This window comes from Lacerta agilis, chromosome 12 (assembly GCF_009819535.1).
Source record: "Lacerta agilis isolate rLacAgi1 chromosome 12, rLacAgi1.pri, whole genome shotgun sequence".
Taxonomy (NCBI): Eukaryota; Metazoa; Chordata; class Lepidosauria; order Squamata; family Lacertidae; genus Lacerta; species Lacerta agilis.
The window spans coordinates 33,376,795-33,399,654 of NC_046323.1; the positions used below are offsets into that span (position 1 = coordinate 33,376,795).

At 42.9% G+C, this 22,860-nt stretch overlaps 1 protein-coding gene across 2 annotated transcripts in view; it reads right to left on the minus strand.

The window, feature by feature from the left end:
- Positions 1 to 5,562: 5,562 nt before the first annotated feature.
- The window catches only part of RSU1 (Ras suppressor protein 1), a 64,307-nt gene continuing 47,009 nt past the window's right edge, over positions 5,563 to 22,860 (minus strand). For both annotated transcript variants that reach the window (XM_033165356.1, XM_033165355.1), the window contains exon 9: positions 5,563 to 5,756. In XM_033165356.1, the coding sequence (XP_033021247.1) occupies positions 5,654 to 5,756 (103 nt within the window). In that variant the 3' untranslated portion in view covers positions 5,563 to 5,653. The remainder of the gene's footprint in view (positions 5,757 to 22,860) is intronic.

Here is a 22,860-nt window from a genome sequence, read left to right on the forward strand (position 1 = left end):
AGTGATCTACCCCTGTTTTTTAGGGGTTGAGGTCAAAGTTTTTAGGGGTTGAGGTCAAAGCTTTTTTAAGGGGAGCCAAAGTTTTTGAGCTTCTTTGGGGAGAGCCAGTGATCTACCACAGACGTCCGGTGGTCTACCAGTAGATCACAATCCACCTGTTGGACATGCCTGGGCTAGGGGAAGCTCTCCAGATGTTTTAGATGACTACTCCCACCATTCCTGAGAATTGGCCATGTTGGCTGGGACTAATGGGAGTTGTTGTCCAAAACATCAGGAAGGCACCAGCTTGGTGAAGGCCCACAGAACAGTTTCCACACGGCCTGGATTCCTGATGGTCACCTTGCAGCTGCCTGAGCCTGAGAGCCAGGTCTTGGCTTCTTCTCTGTAGGTGACTTAGAAATTGACTACAAACCTTTGATTTCCACGATGTTTCGTTCACTGCCAAAGCACAGCTCTGGTTCTTTTAAGGGCTTGATCGTATTTTTAGCACTTCCTTCAGCAATTGTTGCATGGCTGCCTCTGAATTATTTGGAATCTTAATTGGTGGAGCAGATGCAAGAGCAAGGATAGGAAAGGGGGGGAAAAGAGAAAGAATTCCCTGCTGAATTTTCAAGGACGTGCTTGTCAGGTCTTTGGGAGACATTTATGCTCTAAGGTAACACTCTGGAAATGTTTTTTTCCCCTTGTATGTTACGAGCAATGGAATGGATTTTTTTTTTCCAGCGCTGCATCTTAGTTATTTTGCTTTCTGTTCCAGCTAGCAATATCATACCCAGGGCACATAAAGGATAAATATTGCATTTTGGATATCTCCCCAGCCTGCCATTGCATTCTAATGATATAACAGATAGACCCACTGACAATTGAGTTTCCACCCTGGCCCGACAGTTGTAAATGCCCCAATTTCAAGTAAAAAAGATTTGATTTTTGTGTCCGGACTCAGAATAGATTAGCCTTGGGTCCACACGCTACATAATAAGCAGCTGCAGTCCCATAAATGAGCAGAACATGAATGAAACACAACACTTTAGATGGCGAAGGAGTAAAGCTGGAGGTTCGTTGGGGAGAATGTAGGAGAAGATAACCTTCTTCACCAGTTGCCAGAAACAGTAGGAGGGGGAGCATGGCTACCGTGGAACAGGATAGAATAGAATCATAGAACCAACTGTAGAGTTAGAAGGGACTCTGTGGATCATCTAGCCCAGTGATGGCTAAACTTGGCCCTCCAGCTGTTTTGAGACTACAGTTCCCATCATCCCTGACCACTGGTCCTGTTAGCTAGGGATGATGGGATTTGTAGTCCCAAAACAGCTGGAGGGCCAAGTTTGGCCATCACTGATCTAGCCCAATCCTCTGCAATGCCGGAATATGTGACTGTCCTATCTCATGCTCGAATGCATCCTTGGCACGCTGTAACCAACTGAGCTATTTAGGTTGCTGGGCTCGATGGATTGGCCTGATCCAGCAGGCTCTTAGTTTCTTAACCTCTCCTCTTTCTACCAAGCACACTTTGATATGGAGGCGCCCTACTTCCAGCTTAAGTGGCTTGTAGAACAGTTTTCCTGCCTCAATTTACCACCCTTTAAAAATGTGCATGACTGGCAAGCGCCCAAATGGAGTATCTCGACAGCAGTTCACTATTTTTATCACTGAAATGTTAGAAGATATGCAGAAATGATTTAATCAGCAGCCTACACTTTTGAGAAATCCAAGCTTTAAAATTATATAGACCTGAAAGAAGAAGGAAAACTTGCTTCAAAAACTGGTCTAATGACTGGTGACCGGGTGTTTACAAATGGCACCTGCAAGATCTTGACTGTGAGTGTCATGCAGGGCTTATTCACGCTTATCTTTCTCTGCTCTGACACGAGTGTTGAAGCCTGGAACTCTACCCGGAAAGAGCGGGGCAAAAGTTAAGTGTGGCTAAGTCCGTAGGAGTTGGAGTGCTGGCTTAGGAACCTGGGAGACCCGAGTTCAAATCCCCGCTGAGCCATGAAGCTCGCTGGGGTGACCCTTGGGCCAGTCACTGTCTCTCAGCCTAGCCTACCTTGCAGGGTTTAGAGCAGGCACCCCCAAACTCAGCCCTCCAGCTGTTTTGGGACTACAACTCCCATCATCCCCAGCTAACAGGACCAGTGGTCAGGGATGATGGGAGTTGTAGTCCCAAAACAGCTGGAGGGCCGAGTTTGGGGGTGCCTGCTTTAGAACGTAAAATTTGGGATGGAGAAAGAACCTTGAGCTCCTTGGAGGAAAGCTGAGATAGAAAATAATACTTTGGAAAAAAACAAAACAAAACAAAACCCTTGCAGCATGGAGTGCTCCTGTTCATTGTGCCAGCCAGTTGCCCATGCCCTCCTCTCCAATAGTCCATTCCATCCCCTCTCCCACTTGGTTTCCAGTCATCGGTTGTTTGGAGCTTCCCCCACACACCTTAGGGTTTTTTTTCTCCCCACCAAAAGTTTCTTGTACTTCTGCAAAGCTTCATGTTTCCACAAGGCTGCTAATGCATCCGTTTTGTGTGTAGATCATGGGGGGGGGGGAGCCTGTGGCCCCCCAGAAGTTGTTAGGACTCACGTATTCCTATCACCCCTGACTGTGGGACTTCGCATGTTCTTTAAAGGTGCAGGGCACATGCAGTCCAGGTCTGGTGTTTCTGAGTCAGAATCGCAGAAGCTTGTTTTAAATGAGCCCAAGAAGTTTTCATAGCTTCCGTTACGTATTTAATGCAAAACTAAAATGTAGCGGGTGGCGCTGTGGGTTAAACCACAGAGCCTAGGGCTTGCCAATCAGAAGGTCGGCGGTTCAAATCCCCGCGACAGGGTGAGCTCCCGTTGCTCGATCCCAGCTCCTGCCCACCTAGCAGTTCAAAATCACGTCAAAGTGCAAGTAGATAAATAGGTACTGCTCTGGCGGGAAATTAAACAGCGTTTCTGTGCGCTACTCTGGTTTGCCAGAAGCGGCTTAGTCATGCTGGCCGCATGACCCGGAAGCTGTACGCTCCATCAGCCAATAAAGCGAGATAAGCACCGCAACCCCAGGGTTGTCTGCGACTGGACCTAATGGTCAGGCGTCCCTTTACCTTTAAAATGTAGTCTGAGCCGATATTCCCCCTCCCCCCCCCCACATGCCAAAAGATCTGAAAAAGTTTGCGACAGGTTGCAAAGATCTTGATTTTAAGAGGGAGAAAACATATGTTTTGGCACTAGAGCACAATTTATGACTGCACATTTTTTGTTTAGCTGTTAGACTCCTACCAGATGGAAACCTTACTTTTTGTTTTTATGTCGTGCCACCATATTTTATTTTATTTTTTTAAAAAGCGGGAGGGAGACATTATTTCAGATATAGATGTCAGCTGCTTAATCACCTCCCAACTATGATTTCTAGGTCTGGATGTGGAGCAGGCTTTATGTAGATAAAAATATTTCCTTCGGTAAAATCCACACACTAATTTAGAACAATCCTTCAATCCAAGTTTCTTTTCTTTTCTTTTTTTTTTACATAGGAGATTAAATTCTATTTAGGTTCCTCTCGTTAGCTACATTAAAAGACAATTAAACATTTGCAGAAAGTTTTTTTCTTCAAATGGGAAAGTTTCTTAGAAAAAAAAAAGCTTCTAGCAGCTGGTAGCCCTCCTTAGTGATAACGTTTCCCCATTTTCCACCCAAATTTACAGGGGAAGGTGGGAGGATGTTCAAGGAAAGCATTGTTACACACCAATAAGAAAGGAGAGAAGCTGATTAAAATTTATCACGTCTTGCGCAGAAAGTGCCATGTTTTAAATGAGGTTCCCTAGTAGTGCTAAAAAGATGCAAGCTTGGGGTTGTTGCCAATGCTTGATACACTCAGAGTAGATCAATGGTCAGGACTAACTTTGATTCATTCAGTGGGTCCGAGTAGAACTTGGTTGGATACAATTCTTAGCCCCTTTTTTTGCTGGTGGTGCAGGAGGTCGTTTCCTTCCATTTTGGGAAACAACAACAACAAGTTTATTAAATTTGTGAGGTCCATGCCTTTACACAAAATACCATAAAACATTATTAAAAAGATAAACAATAAAATTATTAAAATAAGTTAAAATTCATGCCGCGCTGTCCCAGCAAAGGAGACTACCCAAAACCCTACATCTGTCACCCCATTTTGGGAATTGGGAGCATTGGAAGAGCCGTTCCGAGACCTACAGATCCAGTTGTACGTGTGACTGAGCTTGTGTCGGTTCTTCTTGGTGCATCCAGAATTAGGAAGGCCACTTCCACGTCATCAATGGGGTGGGTAGAAGATTTGCATGCTCTGTTATTGAATGTTGCTGTTGATGATGTTAATATGAATTTAGGAAATTGATAATTATTTCATTTTATTCATTGATCGTGTATCCGGGCTGTAAACCGTCATGGCAGTCCAAGAGAACTTGAAGACACCAAACTAGCTGAGCTCAACTAGTGGCAGTTAACGTAGCAGTGACACCAGTAGTTTGGTGGTAGATCAGGCTTCCTTTTTATGCAGAAAGCTACAGGCTCGTGCACAGACGTCACCATTTTGAATGATCTGTTGTGTGGCAATGCTGGAAAAGGGCTCAGCACAAGATAATTAAGAGCCTTTGCCCATCAGATGGGACTTTACTGGTCTAGATGGACCAATGGACTGACTCAAGATAAAGCAGCTTAATGGGTCTCCTTAAATTTTTACTGATGTAGCAGAGTCCACAGTAGGTAACATTCTAAAATGCGTTATAACACTGACACCAGATGGCGCTGTAGAGCTAAAATCGGAACTCTGACATTTTCCATTGTAATAATAATAATAATAATAATTTATTTATACCCCGCCCACCTGGTTGGGTTTCCCCAGTCACTCTGGGCAGCTTCCAACAAAATATTAAAATACAATAGTCTGTTAAACATTAAAAGCTTCCCTAAACAGGGCTGCAGTCAGATGCCTTCTAAAAGTCTGGTAGTTGTTTTTCTCTTTGACATCTGATGAAAGGGCGTTCCACAGGGCGGGTGCCACTACCGAGAAGGCCCTCTGCTTGGTTCCCTGTAACTTGGCTTCTTGCAGTGAGGGAACCGCCAGAAGGCCCTCGGCGCTGGAACTCGGTGTCCAGGCAGAACGACGGGGGTGGAAACGTTTTTTTCCAGAGCATTTTCAGAACTTTTTAAATAGCTGTGTAGATGCAGCCTGTGTTTGCCCACTCAAACATTATTTTTTTAATGCACTTTAAAAGATGTACCATGTATAACTGAACCTACTTCCTCGAATATAAATGAAACATGCCACAAAATCCAGGAAAGGGGAGAAGAACATATGGTACAAAAATGATTTTATTTGGGAATATTACATAAAATATGATTGAGGCAATAAAGTGTAGCCAGCTGTGTGAATTAGTTAAGCCAAAAGTACATTTCATACATGTTTTGAGAGTCAATAAAGTGGTTTACATTGGATCAAACGGCTATATGATTTAAGCAGAAATTAATAATTATAATGGATTACTTAGCCAATGCACTTTACACTTTGTGAGTAGCTGTGGATATAAAAAGGTATTCTTGTTTTTATTTTTATAAAAACATCCATTTCTGCTAGCAAAAAAGTATATATAGGAATCGGACATGCAAAAAATTAAAATAGAATTAGAGGAATGGTGAATACAGGTGGCTTATTTGTTCTTGGCAGCTAAAGGCTTCCGGCTGATCTTCTTGGACTTGTCATTGTTCTTCTTGGGTGGTTCGGGATTCGCCTGCATGTGTCTGCCATAAAGGCTATGGAGAAACAAGGAACACAAAGAATTTGTGAACTCAAGTGTAGCATATAAAACAATTATTACTATCATCATTATTAATTTAGTTATACCCAGCTTTTCCCCCTGATGGGACTCAAGGAGGCTTAGAAAACAAGAGTGTCATTTAATTAAAAATTATCAGTCCTGACAGCTACCTCATCCTCCATTTGTGATTGTGTTGGAGATGGCTCACTGGCAATGAGCCTATTCTCCACACATCATTGTTCCATATGTATGCTGCATATGTCTTACAATAATAATAATAATAATAATAATAATAATAATAATAATAATACTCAAAGCTGTTTTCAACATTGAGAAAATATATCCCCAAAATAAACAAGCCTTGTTTATCCATTAAACAAGGATCCAACTAGTCTGATCAAATATCTAGGCCTCAGCTGCCCCAAAGAATCACTGCCCTACTGGGCATCACGGTCACCATTTGGGCAGTGGTTCCTCCCAGGTTTCTTGCAGTGCTTCACAATGGAAGGCTGATGGGAAAAGTGTCACAGTTGACACTGGCAGAGAAATTAAAGCAGAATAACTTGTGCAGGGTGGGTGGGTGGTCAGAATGACAAATTCTGTGGACATGTGCTGGATGTTCATAATGTTCATAAACCACGAGGAATGTGACGACAAATTGCTGGAAACATAAGTAATGCTTTGGAAGGATTTAATCTTGCTTGCTTGAACTTGGAAATGGGATTTCAAGGTCGGTTCTGTGCTGTGACCCCCCCCCCCCCCAACCTTCTAAGATCAGGGTTTCCAAAGTGGTAGACTCGAGTTCCCACCATCCTTGACCATCAACTATGTTGGCTGGGGCCGATAGCAGTTGGAGTCCATCATCTGGAGGGGACCAGGCTGTCTACTCCTGTTCTAAGACGTCATCCTATTATGTAACCATATGCCAGCAGTTTATGTTTGTATTAAGTTCATGTTCTGTTTTATTTGTTTTGTTGTTAAAATTTGAATAATCTATCTAATTGTATCTTAAAACAAACAAACAAACAAACAAACAAGTTCTGCATGCTATGACATTTCTACTACTTCCAAGCCAAAGCGTAAGAGTTTTTACACAACAGTTTTGTGGGAGGAAGATCCAGGCTTCTTAAATTCTTAACCTTGGAGACATTGACAAAAATTGGGTTGAACTGGCAAGATGGAATGTCGATGTAACAGAGAGTGAACTGGCTGCGTAACCAGAATACTCGAGGGCTTGATAAAGTGACACAGAGCAATGGTGTCAGAATCTTCTCTGCCTGCTCACACATGATGGATTGTTGCAAGAGAGCTACCAACACATCAATGCCACATTAATACAGACCCCTGATTAAATGTTGACGAAGTATCCTACAATTAAGATTGCCGGCACTCACAGGAAAGCTAAATAGACTCCAAGGCTGAGAGGATTTACACTGAACACCAGAGAGCAATTAATGGATAATTTATGAGTAATTCCTACTTAAAGCAAAATTAAAAGCCTTCGAGACAAAACAGGATACGAATGTAAACTTGCTCTGTTGACAAAGAACCTTTTGGAAGATACTGTGTGTGTCAAGAAAGAAAAGAGATCCCGAAACTTTCCTGTTTTGAAAGGGGACTGCTCTGGCGGAAGTGAGGGAACAGCTTAAGAAAAACCCGGCACCTGTTGTATGCAAACATAATCTCAACCAAGCTTGACACTCAGCCTTCAGAATGAATTACTCTTTCTTCTTTCTTCTTTAAAAAGCCAAATAGTCACTTTCTGGAAGTAAGGGCACTGGGGAAGTGCTGTAACTCAGTTGCAGAGCACATGAACTAAGTTAAAATAAATAAATTCCATGCTCAATTCTTAGCATCTCCAGGTAGGTCTGGCAGAGACCTCAGTTTGAGAGCTGTTGCCAATCAGTGCAGACAAGGGTTGGGAAACCTGTGGCCCTCCAGATGTTGGGCCAAGGTTCTTGAACAAGGTTCTTGATCAGTTTGTCATGGACCAAGATCTCGGTGGTCTTGGAGGAAACTGGTTTTCTAGATCTATTTCAATTGGGGTTTAGGCCTGATTTTGGCACTAAAACTGCTTTGATCACCCTGTATGACGGGAGAGAGACAGGGGAAACAGTTCCCTGTCAATTCTCCTCAACAGCTTTCAATACCATCAACCATGCTATCCTTCTGGAGCGGCTTTCTGAGTTGGGGGTTCAATAAGGCTTACTCCCAGGTAAGTGGGGTTAGGACTGCAGTCTTAGCGCTTCAAACAAAAACAGATGAACTCCAAACATCCGTTCTTCTCAGCAAGTGCCATCATAAAGTAAACTAGTAATTATTATGATTATTTGCAATTATTCACCACTTACTACATAAAATGTCTCAAAGCAACTTAGAATTGCATTCCAGGCTCTCTTCAGTGAATATGCTGGCAAAGAGAGACTCACAGATGTAACTGTGGTAACGCGGAGGCAACAATAAAAATTATTCATTAATGATTTGCAGTAACAGGATAGTAAGATAAGGATCGCGGAAAAAATTCTGAGTAGGAAGCCACTTACAGTGCAGGGGACACAATGATCTAGGTTGGACTTCTTGACCCTTGAGTGTGTGTGCAAAGGCCAAGAGAACAAGCATAGAGCAAGGCATCCCTAATGATTCTACCCTCTGATTTACACAGATAGACGTGTGTGCAAGTATCAGAATCTACAGTGTGCAAAGAAACTCTGAATATTATGCATTTAAAATGTAAAAATAAAATAAAATACACTGAATCCTAACAAGTTTCCATTTGTCCTTCCTGTTAACGCTACATGTTCACACATTAGCTGTTGATTATGTAAGGCCAAGTAAAAAGACTAGCTTGCAAATTACTCTCCCCACAACGGCCAGTTGGTGCGGAGATGGTGATTTTTAAACGGGATGCTCCATGCAAATCTCCGCAGAGCAATAATGAGATCATAGCATAAAACCAAGAAAATTTCATGTCCTTCAGACATCTGTAATTATGCTGTGTGGCAACTAAAAAGTTGTTGGCGCTATAATCGTAACTGATAAATGGCACAGCCTCTCTAAACAACAACGCAGTGAGACCCGCCGCATTGTGTGCAGATTCCTCATTAAGGAAAAGGGCAAATAGTTTTCTAGAGGATTTAATGTCAGTCTGAAAATACTTTTTTAAAAAAACCCACCAAAACCCTCCATAATAAGGTTTTCTGGGTTTTTCTTTCTTTTTGCTATAGAGTCTAGTTATAAATACTCTCTCTGCAACAGCACACAAGTGTATGTAATATGCAAATCTATAAACGAAACCAAAACAAAGGTAGCCGAAGAAACACTGTGCAATCTGTACCCTGCCCCACTGAGGGTAACAAATGAGAACACTCTGGCTGCTACAGCAAAACTAACAATAAGGGAGAAAGATGCTCATTAAACTTCATCATTCTGTCCACTTTAATGATGCCTTTACTTAATAAAAATTCCCTGAGCAGTTGCAGGGATATTAGGCAGGGTCTTTGGTTATGTATCAGGGGCCTAAGCTGTCACTAGCAAGCCTGCAGTTCAGGAGGGGCAATCCCAAGAGGAAAGAGCAAATACAGCCTCCTTTGTAATAAATGCAAAGAGAATCAATAACTGCAGCTTGGTACATTACTTAAGCATTTAAGAAAATAGGTGATCTGTCTAAATTAAAGTGCGAAGTGCTAAATGCTGCAGTTTAAAGCATAAATCAAGAGGCCTGAAAACCTCAGACACTGAAGCTATAAATCCTTTTATTAAGGCTTATAACGTTAACAAGGGCTATTAAAGGGGCTGGAAAATGTGAAAATATTTTGAAAGTAATTCCACTCCCAGTTAAGTTCCCTTTGCTAAGCACTGAAAATGTCAACAGGCCAGAGCTATGCTTTTTGAAATGGGTGGGCTGAAAGGGAAACAGAACAAACTCAACTACAAATACATATGATGCTCTTGGGGGAAACACTCTACATGTTTGTGCATGAGTCCATTATTTATTTGTTTGTTTGTTTTTATTATTAATTATTATCATCCCCATCATAAAACTGGCTGATGAAGCCTTTTAAGTTATGAAAATGTGGCAATGCAAGATGCCACCGTGGAAATAGGAGGTTTATGCCTCTCTGGGAAAATGCATTGATTTCTCACTGCATGGTTAAGCCACATACTCAGTCCTGGAGAAAGTGTCGTTTTTAGATGCTTTAGCAGTATGCCTGAGCGAAATAACTTGCACAGCAGAATGAAAATATTCCTGCAGATTTCAGAATTGAGACATCGCTCTCCTCTAGCCTGCCTCAGACTTATTTCATTGCGTTGGCTTGATGCCACAATATTTTGACCTATTCTGGAATAACACGCCTATATTTTCACCATTTGGTCTTTTACAAAAACCAAGCATTAACAGTGGTACCTTGGGTTACAAACACTTCGGGTTACAGACTCTGCTAACCTGGAAGTAGTACCTCAGGTTAAGAACTTTACATCAGGATGAGAACAGAAATTGCGCAGCAGCAGGCCCCATTAGCTAAAGTGGTACCTCAGGTTAAGAATGGACCTCCGGAATGAATTTTGTGACCAGAGGTACCACAGTATTTCAAAATGGGCAGTGTTACTGACACGCTGCGCCAGAAAGTTACGACTCTGCATTGAGACTTTTGTGTTTAACAGGGAAAAGCTCAGGAGGGGAAGGGAGGGCCGCATATTGTAGGGTTGCCATATTTTAAAAAGTGAAAATCAAGACACAAAAGTTTTTATGGGGTGGGTTCCCCCCCCCCCCAGTTGTTGAAGTTTCTGAGCTATTTTTAAGGAAAACCACCAAAAACAACACTGCCAACACGGGTTGCCATATGTCTGGATTTTCCCGGACATTTTAGCGATTTCTACCCGGACACTGCTTCCGACTGCAGTATTCTGGCTATGCCTGGGAAATTCCAGACATATGGGGACATGGGAGGTGGGGTTGCTGCATACTTCTCTGCCACTCTCTGCAGTGTTTGAGCCCTCACACGTTCTTTTGAATTCTCAAGCAGGCCTACCGTCCTCAAAAGCCTTGACTCCCCAGGTGGTTGCCTTACAAAAACTTTTGCCCACAGAGCAAAATGGGGTCAATCATTTGGCTATTTAGGTAAAAGGGAAATTCCTGCGTAGCAGGGCCAGTCAACCTCTATAGTCTTTTGGCCCAGAAGAATCCGAATTACCTGTAGATAGCTGGCCCTATTATACCCACTGGTATCACTCAGCTAGAAGAGCATCATGTGCTTTATTGTGTGGGCGAAAACCAGTCACCTGACTTCACTGTGACATCAGGCGACAGCAAAAGTTCCAGGAGTACCCCCAAGCAACATATGTGCTCCTTCAGAGGAAATGTAACCCCATCAAGAGCAAGCAACCTCCTATCCATCCAGTCTAGGGAACAGCCCACCAACAGTGGTTCAGTCTTATCTGGATTGAGCTTCAGTTTATTAGCTCTCATCTAGTCCATTACTGAGACAAGACAATGGTCCAGCACATCCACTGCCACACCTGCAGAAGGAGAAGTAGAGCTGTGTGTCATCAGCATATAGCTGACAACATACCCCCAAACTCCAGATGACCCCACTCAGTAGATGCTGTAGATGCTAAATAGCATGAGGGGTAAAATAAAACCCTGAGGAACCTCACATTGAAGGCTCCACAGGGCCAAAGAGAACTCCTTCAACATCACACTCTGGAGATGACTACCCAAGTAGGACCAGAACCACCGCAAAGTGGTGCCACCTACCCCAACTCAGACAGTTGCTCCAGAAGACTACCATGGTTGATGATATCAAAAGCCGCTGAGAGGGCAAGGAGAATTAACAGGAGGACATTTCCCCTGCCATTCTTACACCTGTCATTATACAGGGTGACCAAAAGCAGTTTGTGTGCCCAAACCAGGCCAAAACCCTGACTGAAATCCTGATTGGATCTAGAAAAATCAGCTTTCTTCAAGGCTGTCTGGATCTGGTCCGTGATGTTCTTACGTTATTGCAGGCTCTCTCTCTCTGTTTCTCTTAAAAATGGACAGAAAACCGTCAAAAGTTGGAAAGCTTTCCCAATAGTATGGCTGGACACTCTATGCAAGGGAGAGTGCCAGCTGCAGATACAGCACCAATTTGAAAGAGAAGGATTCTAGTTTTGCATTATATGTTCGGTGGGATTGGTGTTGCTCTCTTCCCCTCGTTGCCATGGCCCACATTACATGAGAGTAGAAAGCCTAGAGTGTGGGATACAAAGTCATATTTACAAGCCTGAAAATACATAACGAGGGTGATTAGATATAGGCTCCAATCCCGTGGTAATTCCCAGACCCAATTTTAAATTCACATTTTAAGTGGCATGTCATGATGTTGTTTGTTTGTTTGTTGTTGTTTTACATCTCACAAAACAAAACTTGCAAAAGCACAAGATTACCACTGAGGCCTTGTGGAGAAGAGTCTGCTAATTAGCAGCTGCTTCCATTATCTGTTGCTACAGAGTTCCAGGGTTGTACATATGTGTTTTCTGCATGACTGTGTCGAAACTGTACAGGTTGCAAAGGGGGCCCTTTCCCCACTTATTCATCAGCACTTTCAAAGCAAAGCAACCCACCATCAATTAAGGAATGAAACAGACATTATGAAGGGCCTCAGCAATTTTTCATAACCTCTCACCATGGAGGTAAGACTGATTGAGAGTTTATTCGGGTGTGACTCTCACTCTGTGCCAGCCAATCTTTATAGTAAAACTGCAGTGAAAATGTCACTTGCTGTAATGAACACAGATCGTAAGTTAAGCCTCTCGGATATTTCTCTATTAGTTCTCATTAGATCCCCCCCCTCCCGCATTTGTTACATTTTTCAGAAGGAGGGGGGGTGGGGGAAATAACCATGGAACATAATCGGCTCATTGTTACTTTAGATGACCGTGTTAAAATGGTAACTGAGCAATAAGCAAACAGAGACAGTGCCAGAGTTGTTAGCGCTGTTCACGTTCTGATAGTTAGCTTTCTAGATTGTCTTAGGTCTCTATGGGCTACATCTGAAACCTAATGAGAAGATAATGAACTGGAACACATCAAAATTAGGAGGACTAATCAAATAATTGGGTGTACCAAGGTGATCCATCCTGAAGCTTTTTATGTATCTCAGTGTGTTCATGGAGCATACTCAAGACTCTTGTAGTGCCAGCCCACCCTATAGTTCGCTAGCACAATACAAAGTGCTGACCTTGGCCCTGTATCTGAAGGAGAATCTCCACTCCCATCATTCAGCCCAGACACTGAGATCCAGCTCTGAGGGTCTTCTGGTGGTTCCCTCATTGCACGGTTACAGGGAATCAGCAGAGGGCCTTCTTGAAAGTCGCACCTGCCCTGTCAAGGAGATATATAACTATACAAGGGTGGCGCTGTGGTCTAAACCACTGAACCTCTTGGGCTTGGTGACTGGAAGGTCAGCGGTTCGAATCTCCGCAATGAGATGAGCTCCCGTTGCTCTGTCCCAGCTCCTGCCTACCTAGCAGTTCGAAAGCACACCTATGCATGTAGATAAATAGGTACCGCTGCAGCGGGAAGGTAAACAGTGTTTCTGTGTGCTCTGGCACTCGTCATGGTCCTCGGTGCACCAGTAGCAGTTGAGGCATGCTGGCCACATGACACGGAAGCTGTCTGTGGACAAACGCTGGCTCCCTCAGCCTGAAAGCGAGATGAGCGCCGCAACCCCATAGTCACCTTTGATTGGACTTAACCGTCCAGGGGTCCTGTACCTTTTTATAACTATAAAACTTTTAGAAGACCTCTGAAGGCTGCCCAATACAGGGAATGTTTAATGTTTGATGTTTCACTGTGGTTTTATAATTTGCTGAAAGCTGCCCAGAGTGGCTGGGGCAACTCAGTCAGATGGGTGGCATAATAACCATAATCTATTACTTATATGCCACCCATCTGATGATGATGATGATGATGATGATGATTAGGCTCCCAAACTCTGTGTGGTTCACCAGAGTCAGGGATGAAAATGGGATGCTTGTATAAGAAACCCTGTGGCATGGATTTGCCTTTCCCCAAGACTGTTTCCTCTATCGCAGGCCTATGTGATAGAGTTAAGTTGGGAGTGAATGGATCTCCCATGTGCTGACACCCTTGTATGTAACACAGGTGTAAGGCTCTCAAACAGTGTCAGTAGCAGTGTTTGGATGTCATGGTAAGCCACAGTTAACGGTTTAGCACACACATGCCCAGTGTTCTCACTTGGTTCCTCCCTGCTACCAGAGTTCCCAGATTCAGACAGGAAGGGGCATTATAAACCTGGATCCATGTGCCAAAGCCAATGTCTGACAGGAGGAGGGAGGGGAGCCTGGCCCCAGCACTCATTCATAAACCATGCTTTATGAAGTCTCAAGTGTTCATCCCAGCTGGGTCAGTGGTACGTTCTTCTTACCTGGCTATTTTATTTGTTCATTTATACTGTCACTGAAAAGTATTACTATCCAATTCCCTTGGCTGAATGGTTGAGAACCACTTGCTGTGGTTTACTGTTGGTAACCCTGAAAGCTTTGGTAAATAAAAGAGTTTTATATCTGTTCTTCTAATGCAGGGATATTGATTAATCATGCAAGTTGAATATGTGTTGTAGTTTCAGGTAGAAGGAATGTTTCTGCTATATATATATATATATATATATATATATATATATATGCACAGAGAAATACCAAATGTTTCTCATATGTCTGCCAACACATTTAACTGATCCTACAAAAAGAGAGAGAGACCCCTGATGTGTTCACCTGCTGATTGATGATCATAGAGAGTAGAGACCGAAGCATGAAATCTTAATGCAAAGACATTTCAAACTGCAGCCAAATCACCAGGGAAAGACAGTCAAACAACTTAATTCTGCAAAGTTTGTGACAACATCAGCGACTTAAGAATTGGTCCTGGTTTTTCCTACTTTAACTGTCTGCCGATGCTCAAATATTTACTACCGTGCAACAGCTCACACTGACACTCTGCAACATCAATTCCTGTTTTATCTTAACCTGAGAATTAAAACATGAATGCTCACGGGTTGTATTTTTAAGCAAGGTACATGCAGTATATTTTCCTTCCCGGGGGGGGGGGGTTTAGCACCAAACACACCTGCTACTATGATATAAAATCATTTTATATTGAATGTCCACTAGGCTACAAAATTGCCACATAAAGTTTATATGTTTTTTAAAATGCTGTCTTCAAGCTTGGAGAAAAAGCAGTGAAAGGGGCTGGAATCACAGATATGCTTATTTGGAATCAAGTTCCAATGAAATCCATAAGACTTTGCTTTTCCATTTAACTTTGCTTCAGATCAGGGTCCAGCAAGGACAAATTCTCAACACATAGAAAAAATTCAATATATATTTCTGATACATTGAGCTGTTGATGCCTTTGATTATTTGGCTGCATCTACTTCAAATTCTGTATTTAATTAAAACTGGTACAGACGGTTCCTGCATCGTTAGAGTTTGAGAATAGCAGGTGCAAAATAGGCAAGGTGATATCATTTATTGGACCAACCTCAAGTAGTTCTTATAATCAGGTATATAAGTGAAGATTAGTATACAGTTTATGTAACTAACCGCAACACACACACACACACCCCACTTACAGCACAATATGCATTATTTTCAACTGGGAATTAACACCTTATCATAGTAACTGAAAATGTAAACACCCCAATCTAATAATGTCTTGTAAGTTGCAGTGATTTTTATAGCACCAGGGACTCATTCAGCCACTTCCATGCAAATGCACCTATGTGGTCCTTGCAGAATTCTCATCTCCACCGAAGACGCTCATCCCTATCACAGAAGGTAGCTAAGCAGCCACCCCTTTTAAAAATGTGTTAATTTTGGCTGTGGAAATATATACAAAAAATAATAATCCCCCAATACAAATCAAAACAACTTCGATATTTCAAAGAGCACCAGATATTTCCACTTGTCTTACAAATGCTAGAACTCAGGAAGAGGTATTATTGATTGGTAATGAGCTTCCACTGAGATTGAATTAGCTGATAAGTGACTTGATGTTCATTATTGTCATCCCCAACGATAGGTTCAGATAATGGCATTGGCAGCTGCTGCTGTTTGCTGGCGTGAGGTCCAAGGCAGACACTGAACTGGAGCTTAGAAGGCAAAAGGAACCTCACTTACTTCTTTCTGAGTAATCCCTTTTGTGATCTTGGGCAGTGAGCAGAGCACATGTACTGCAGACGGGAGGGCCCTCTCTACTAGGGGTACCAAAGAGCTGCTGCCAGTCAGAGTCTGCAATATTGAGCTAGATGGACCTGGTCCAAGCCCGCTTCTTCTGTTCCTATGCTGAGGCATTTCCTTTCCTTTCTGTGGTTCTTTATTACAGTAATATATGAAGCAGAGATGTTTAAAAATGTCTAAAAGGCACCCCTGTCTTCAGCTGTTTTTGACTCACTATGGAGAAAAGGATTAGCCAGCACAGTCAGACCCTCCATTGCGCGACTGCATCTCTCGTCACGCCTAGACACTGGCCATGCTGGCTGGGCCTGATGCGAACTGGAGTCCAACATTGTCCAGAAGCCACAGGCTTCCCACCTCTGCTTTAGCATGTCCACAAAGGTGTATTGGGTTGGACAAAGTTAAGCAGCAGGTGGAAACCAATTCCAGGTGTCAGCTGCAGTCATTGCTGCTGCCCTTCCGCCTGCCTGCCAAAGTGTGGTGGCCAAAGGAAAAAGTGGAGCTGCAGCAACCAGGGCTGGGTTATTTGGAGGCTCATGCTTATGCACTACAATCAGCGCATAAGCCCATAAGATGCCACACTGGAGCTCTTGCACTATTTGGAAGCATTGCTATCAGACTGCGTATACATATAAAGCGACAATTTGATTAAAGGTCCACAGATGGTGGATGCTCCCTCTCTCCAAATTACTATTCAGAGTGCTTTCAGCACTTAAACAAGGCTGAATCATACACACACACACACACACACACACAGAGAGAGAGAGAGAGAGAGAGACTCCTTTTGACTATCAATAAAACCTGCTGTCATCCGATATCTCTCAATAGCACTCACAGCTAAGGGTGGTCATTGCAGCACAATATCCCCATGTGCTATAACCTTATGCCATAATCTTAGGTTTGGGGAATTCTGTGTCCCGTGATGCACAACTATCTGAACTGAAGGAGATACATCCGGACAATGTCAGCTGAACACATAAAATACGGTGACTCAGTGAAAAGGATAATAAGATATCATCTCATTGAATAGAAAAAAGGAGGATATTAGATAGCCTTAAGAATGATGGATAGGCTTCAACTAGAGGGAAAATTTCAGCTAGATGCATGGCAATCTGAAACAGATCTGAAAAATGTTTACAGCCTTCAGATGAAAGTCTGATACTGTATTGTGGGAAAGGCATTCATTAAATCGCTTGGGCCAGACTTTTCACTAAAATAAAACGTCAGTGGAACATGCCGAGGACCACACAAGGATTAATTGTCCCTTTACTAACTTTCAAAACTCAGCCTAACTATCAAAGTAGCTGCAGAAGACAGTTTGGAAGCTTCAGCTGGGGCAGAGATGCAGCAGTCTGGGTGTGTGGCAACACGAGAACGGGCCTTCTCTGCAGTGGCTCCCCATCGGTGGAATGCTCTCCCAAGGGAAGTTTGCCTCGTGCCTTCATTACACACCTTTAGGCACCTGGCAAAAACATTAATTTTAAACCAGGCCTTTGGTTGATCTGTTTGACATCCTATACCCTTTTAAAATGTGGCTCTTTTCTGGTGTGTGTGTGTGTGTGTGTGTGTGTGTGTGTGTGTCAGTGTCAGTCATTGGGTTGTTGTTTTTATTCTGATTATATATGTTGTGATCTTTTCTGTGAACCGCCCTGAGACCTCTGGGTATAGGGTGGTATATAAACTCAATCAATCAATCATAATACATGCTTGACAAGCATGTGCTTGCTCCCATATGCAACTGAGTGTGCAATGACCATACCACCCACTGGCTTTGGAGGATTACCAAACGTGAATGCGGTCCTCAGCTTGCATGTGATTGCGTACTATGGCATTGTGTTCGCATCCTGCTCTTCTGTACATTAAAGGTAAAGGGACATCTGACCATTAGGTCCAGTCGTGGACGACTCCGGGGTTGCAGCACTCATCTCGCTCTATAGTCCGAGGGAGCCGGCGTACAGCTTCTGGGTCATGTGGCCAGCATGACTAAGCCGCTTCAGAGCAGCGCATGGAAATGTCGTTTACCTTCCTGCCGGAGCAGTACCTATTTTTCTACTTGCACTTGACGTGCTTTCGAACTGCTAGGTGGGCAGGAGCTGGGAGCAAACGGGAGCTCACCCCGTTGCGGGGATTCGAACCCCCGACCTTCTGATCAGCAAGCCCTAGGCTCTGTGGTTTAGAACACAGCGCCACCCGCGTCCCTTCTGTACATTAGGGGTAAAAATAACCACAAAACAATAATATGTGAACTAGAGGGCGAAATTCACCCCCCACCTTATTTTTCCATAAGACTGCATCTACAACTGCATGAAGGAAGAAATGAGGATTATGAGCCAGGCAATGCTAGGAGTCAAGTGGCAGCCTGTTCTGTGATTGCAGCCATCTGTTGAAGTAACAAGAATCACAATTGCTCTCTTAGTGGTTCTCTCTCTCTCTCTCTCTCTCTCTCTCTCTCACACACACACACACACACACACGTACATGTTGGTCAGTGTATTTTAATTAACTAAGTAGCATGAATGGTATTGAGACTGTAGATGAGGTTTGGGGGAATGTAGCATTATTCAGACTACTTATATTTAAAACAATTAAAAATTACAACCAACGATGAGTTAAAAACCAGATAAAGACACATGTTAACATTCCACATATGTGGATGGGCTTGACTAAGTGACCTGGAAGGTTCAGCTCTTAACGGTCTAGGCATTGTAACTGTTGTGCTTATAACTGTTGTTGGTATTTGTCGTTTGCAAGCCACTTTGGAATTCATACGAATGGAAAGCAGCGTAGAAATACAAAGAATGAAGCAGAGCACTCAACCTCTCCAATCAGTAGCGTGCTTGTGCATACAGTCATGTAGAAATGGGGGGGGGGCCTTGCATGTGTGAGCTGCCCTCTGACCCTCACTACACTCTGCATCTGATGAATCAAGCTTAGCCCCTCTTAAGTGACGGAGACAGAACTGAAAAGAGCTTTGATATTACAGTACCACCTCGGGTTACATACGCTTCAGGTTACATACTCCGCTAAACCAGAAATAACACTTCAGGTTAAGAACTTTGCTTCGGGATAAGAACAGAAATCGTGCTCTGGCGGCACAGCGGCAGCGGGAGGCCCCATTAGCTAAAGTGGTGCTTCAGGTTAAGAACAGTTTCAGGTTAAGAACGGACCTCCAGAACGATTTCTGTTCTTATCCTGAAGCAAAGTGCTTAACCTGAAGCATCATTTCTGGGTTAGTGGAGTATGTAACCTGAAGCGTATGTAACCCGAGATACCACTGTATGTCCTACATATAGCCCAATCCGATGAAAGTTTACTCAGAGCTCCCCTTGCCCCCATGAGATCCGGCTGTCGTGATGCGAATATTTTGGTTTCGTTGAGGCTCTGGGTAGTGGCAGTAGGGTTGCCAGGTCTGCTTCCAAAAAATAGCAGATAAGAAAAATTATATATTTTCTTACAAACATTTTAACACGTATTAAAATACCATTTCATCATAAAGCTTTTGAATAAAAAAAGTCCACTATTTTGTGAAAAAAAAATAGTGAACATAATGTGAAAAAAGTGGACTGTCCACTCAAATAGTGGACACCTGGCAACCCTAAGTGGCAGCAGAAGGAAAGTGTACTCATAACGGATCAGAAATTTATTTACTAAAGTTATATCACACCCTTCCTTCCAAAAGGAGTTCAGGGTGGCAAATATGCATGTGATTAAAATTTTATATATATTAAAAAACATATATTGGGTTTAGACATGTAATGGCTATGTTTAATACTTGGTTTCTAATCTTTTCTGTTAATATTGTTTGTAACATGCCCTAGGCCTTAGGGTGAAGGCTCAAATTCAATAATAAATAAATAAATACAAAGTAAACCCACTAAGTTCAACTGGAACTGACTTGCATTAGATATAGGACTGCACTGTTTACATCACTTGGAAAAGATACAATCAGGCCCCCACCCATCTTGGTGGAGAATTTCTGGGCTTCTCTGAATAGGAGGATATGTAGCTGTGTAGCAAAATTTGAATGGTTTGATAGTCAAGCATTTAACACAGGCTGATGCAGTGTATAAGTTATTCTTTACTACCATAAGCAACTGAAAGTTTTATGTTATAAAAAAAGAATTTGGGGTGGGGGGAGAGAGAAACACCTGTAAATGCTCATTCTTCAAGTCTGCATTTGATACTTTCTATGAGCAGATAAATTTTCAGTGTCACCGTTCCTGAGTTTTGCTGCTATTTTTATTTCCGACTTGACAGAATATTCAAAGCTGACAAATGTGGTAGAACAGACAAAATTATTAAAAGCTTCAATTTACAGCAAACAGTTGACAGTTTGCTTTTGCAGCTCATAAAGCAAAAACCTTGGAGATGTAAATACACAGGTATTTCCATGGTAAGGCAGAGGCAGCATGCCTCAGAGAGGTCTTGAGACGGTGTTCACGAAGTATTTCAAATGAAAAGAACACCTCAAAACATATACATTCTTTCTAGCATACCTTGTAACTAAGGTCAAATCAAAATGGCTACCTAATCTGTCATTCCCATTCGGAGCTATATGACTTGGGGTAGCCAGTTCAGAGGTGTGGAGTTTGCTGATTTTTTTATTTTATTTTTTGTGGGAGCTGAGGGGCCAAACCATTCTGTTTCATTTGCTTCTGGGAAGAGGAGCTTGTCAGAAATGGCAGCAATTCCTGCCCCAAACCCTAGAGAGCCACTGGGTATAGATCAGGGGTGCTCAAACCTCCCACCCCCGGGTCCCTTTTGAGAAGGCTAAACATTACTGAGGCCCACCAGCCATGAGATAGAGATGCAAGGGCAAAGCCAGTCAGAAAACAGGGGAGGTCGGTGACTGGCATAACCAGTCGGCAATCAGCAACATCACTTTCTGTTGATCTCTCAGCCCACTTTGGAGGTTGCCAAATTCTTTGCTATGGTGATTTCTTTGTGCCCCGGAGTTCCATAATTCGACTTTCCTCAGGTTAAATACAGACATTGATTCTGGAGGTATCATGGCTCAGCCTCCCCAATTTAGGCAGAATTTGCCGATCCATAGGCTCTAAGCTTTCTATTTACCGGTAGTCAGACCAAGTGGAGAAGGCATTCTGTTTCATGTATTTCCCTCCTCCCCACATGCCTCTCAAGGAACGTATACTCATTTCCTGCCATTTTTACCCTTTTACACTTAACTTTCTTTCACCCCTTCTTTCTGCTTCTTTTATTCCTCTTATAACAAGCTCTCTTTCTTGTCCTCTTCCTCTCCCTTCTCCGATTATTATAAATGTAGTACTGCTAGTAGTTTTGGAGCTGCTGGATGCAGCACCTGCCCAACCCAAAGGCTACTGACTCCATGACTGGAGAGGGGGACAGGGGCAGGACTGTGGTCCCCAGCCTAGAGTTCGAGAAACCCTGATGTGGGCAGTACTGAGTTAGATGGGCCAGTGGTTTGATATGGTATAAAGGCAGCTTCCTACAGTACAAACTGAGCCCCTGCTGTCAAAGGTGGCAGATTTTTAAGAGTTAAAAAAGAAGCCACTGCTCTGCTAAGCACCACTCCTCCCAAAAGGAAACACAGGAAGTCAGTTTCCTTGTGATTAATCATTTGCACAGGATTATACCGTATTGGCCTGAACGTAAGCCGCACCCGAATATAAGCCGCACCTTTAAAATTCAAGGGGGGGGGGGAGAAAAAAAGACAATACCTGAATATAAGTTGCTCCCTCAAAATTCCACAGGCACTCACATCCGTTCTGTTTTACCGTATGTCTGTTTCAGCAACGATATCGTAAAAGCCAATTCTTGTAAGGTCACAAGTTTAAGCTACACTTTAACTTTTCACGGTCGGAATTTGGGAAAAGAAAAGTGTGGCTTATATTCAGGCCAATACGGTAAAGCCTGCTCTAGCCCGAGTTGAACTATTGTTCCAGCTAGCCCAGTACTGCTTACACTGACTGGCAGCAGTTCTCCAGGGTCTTTCCCAGCCAAATCTGTAGGGATTGACCCAGGGACCTTCTGCATTCAAAGCAGATGATATACCACTGAGCTTCCACTTTCCCCCTTCTTCTGCACATGTCTTTAGAAACTCCATACCTCACACAGTTGGCGGACCTTGGGATCTCAAATTTCAGTGGCACCCTGTGCAACATCAAAATTCGGCACCCCCTCGTTTCTCATTCTACCTCATAGTTGTGGTGCCCCCCCCCACAAAAAAACTGGTTGTGTGCCCTTCAATTTGCCTCCGCCCCTCACTCTTGAGTGTTTTGATGTTATCCAAGTACCGGAACCATTTTGTTCAACAGTGTTCACAACATTCTCAGAAATGCGATTCTCAAAATTCTTGGAATATGCTCATATTCAACTAACAAGGTGCTTTTAAGCCATTAACTGCAAATTCCACAGTGTTTCTCTATAAAAATAGGATTAAGCTAAATGCGAAGTGCTTAGCACAAACAAGCCCCGCTAACATTGCATCCCTAGTTGCCGGTGCTATCCAGCACTAGGCATGTTGCTAAATCCTCTGAGCGAAAGGGAGGGAGAAGCTGGTGATGTATGTATATGATATGGGGGGGTTGAAATCAATCATCAGGCATTTATAACTGATCAGCAAAAAGGATGGAAGAAAACACAAGAAAAGGACAGAGGGCAAAATGCAGATTGACAGACAAAGTTCTCCACAAGGAAGTGAAAGGAAGCAGACGGTGAAGATTTTCATGCTAGAAGCCGTTTCGCTCATCTACAAAGACTAAACTACAATTCCTAACAAACAAGGTAATAAATTGGTTGGTATTTTAAACTTGTCAAGAAAATAATTCAGCTAGACCTTTTGCGGATTGACCATAATTCACATTTATTTGCAGCTTTGAAGC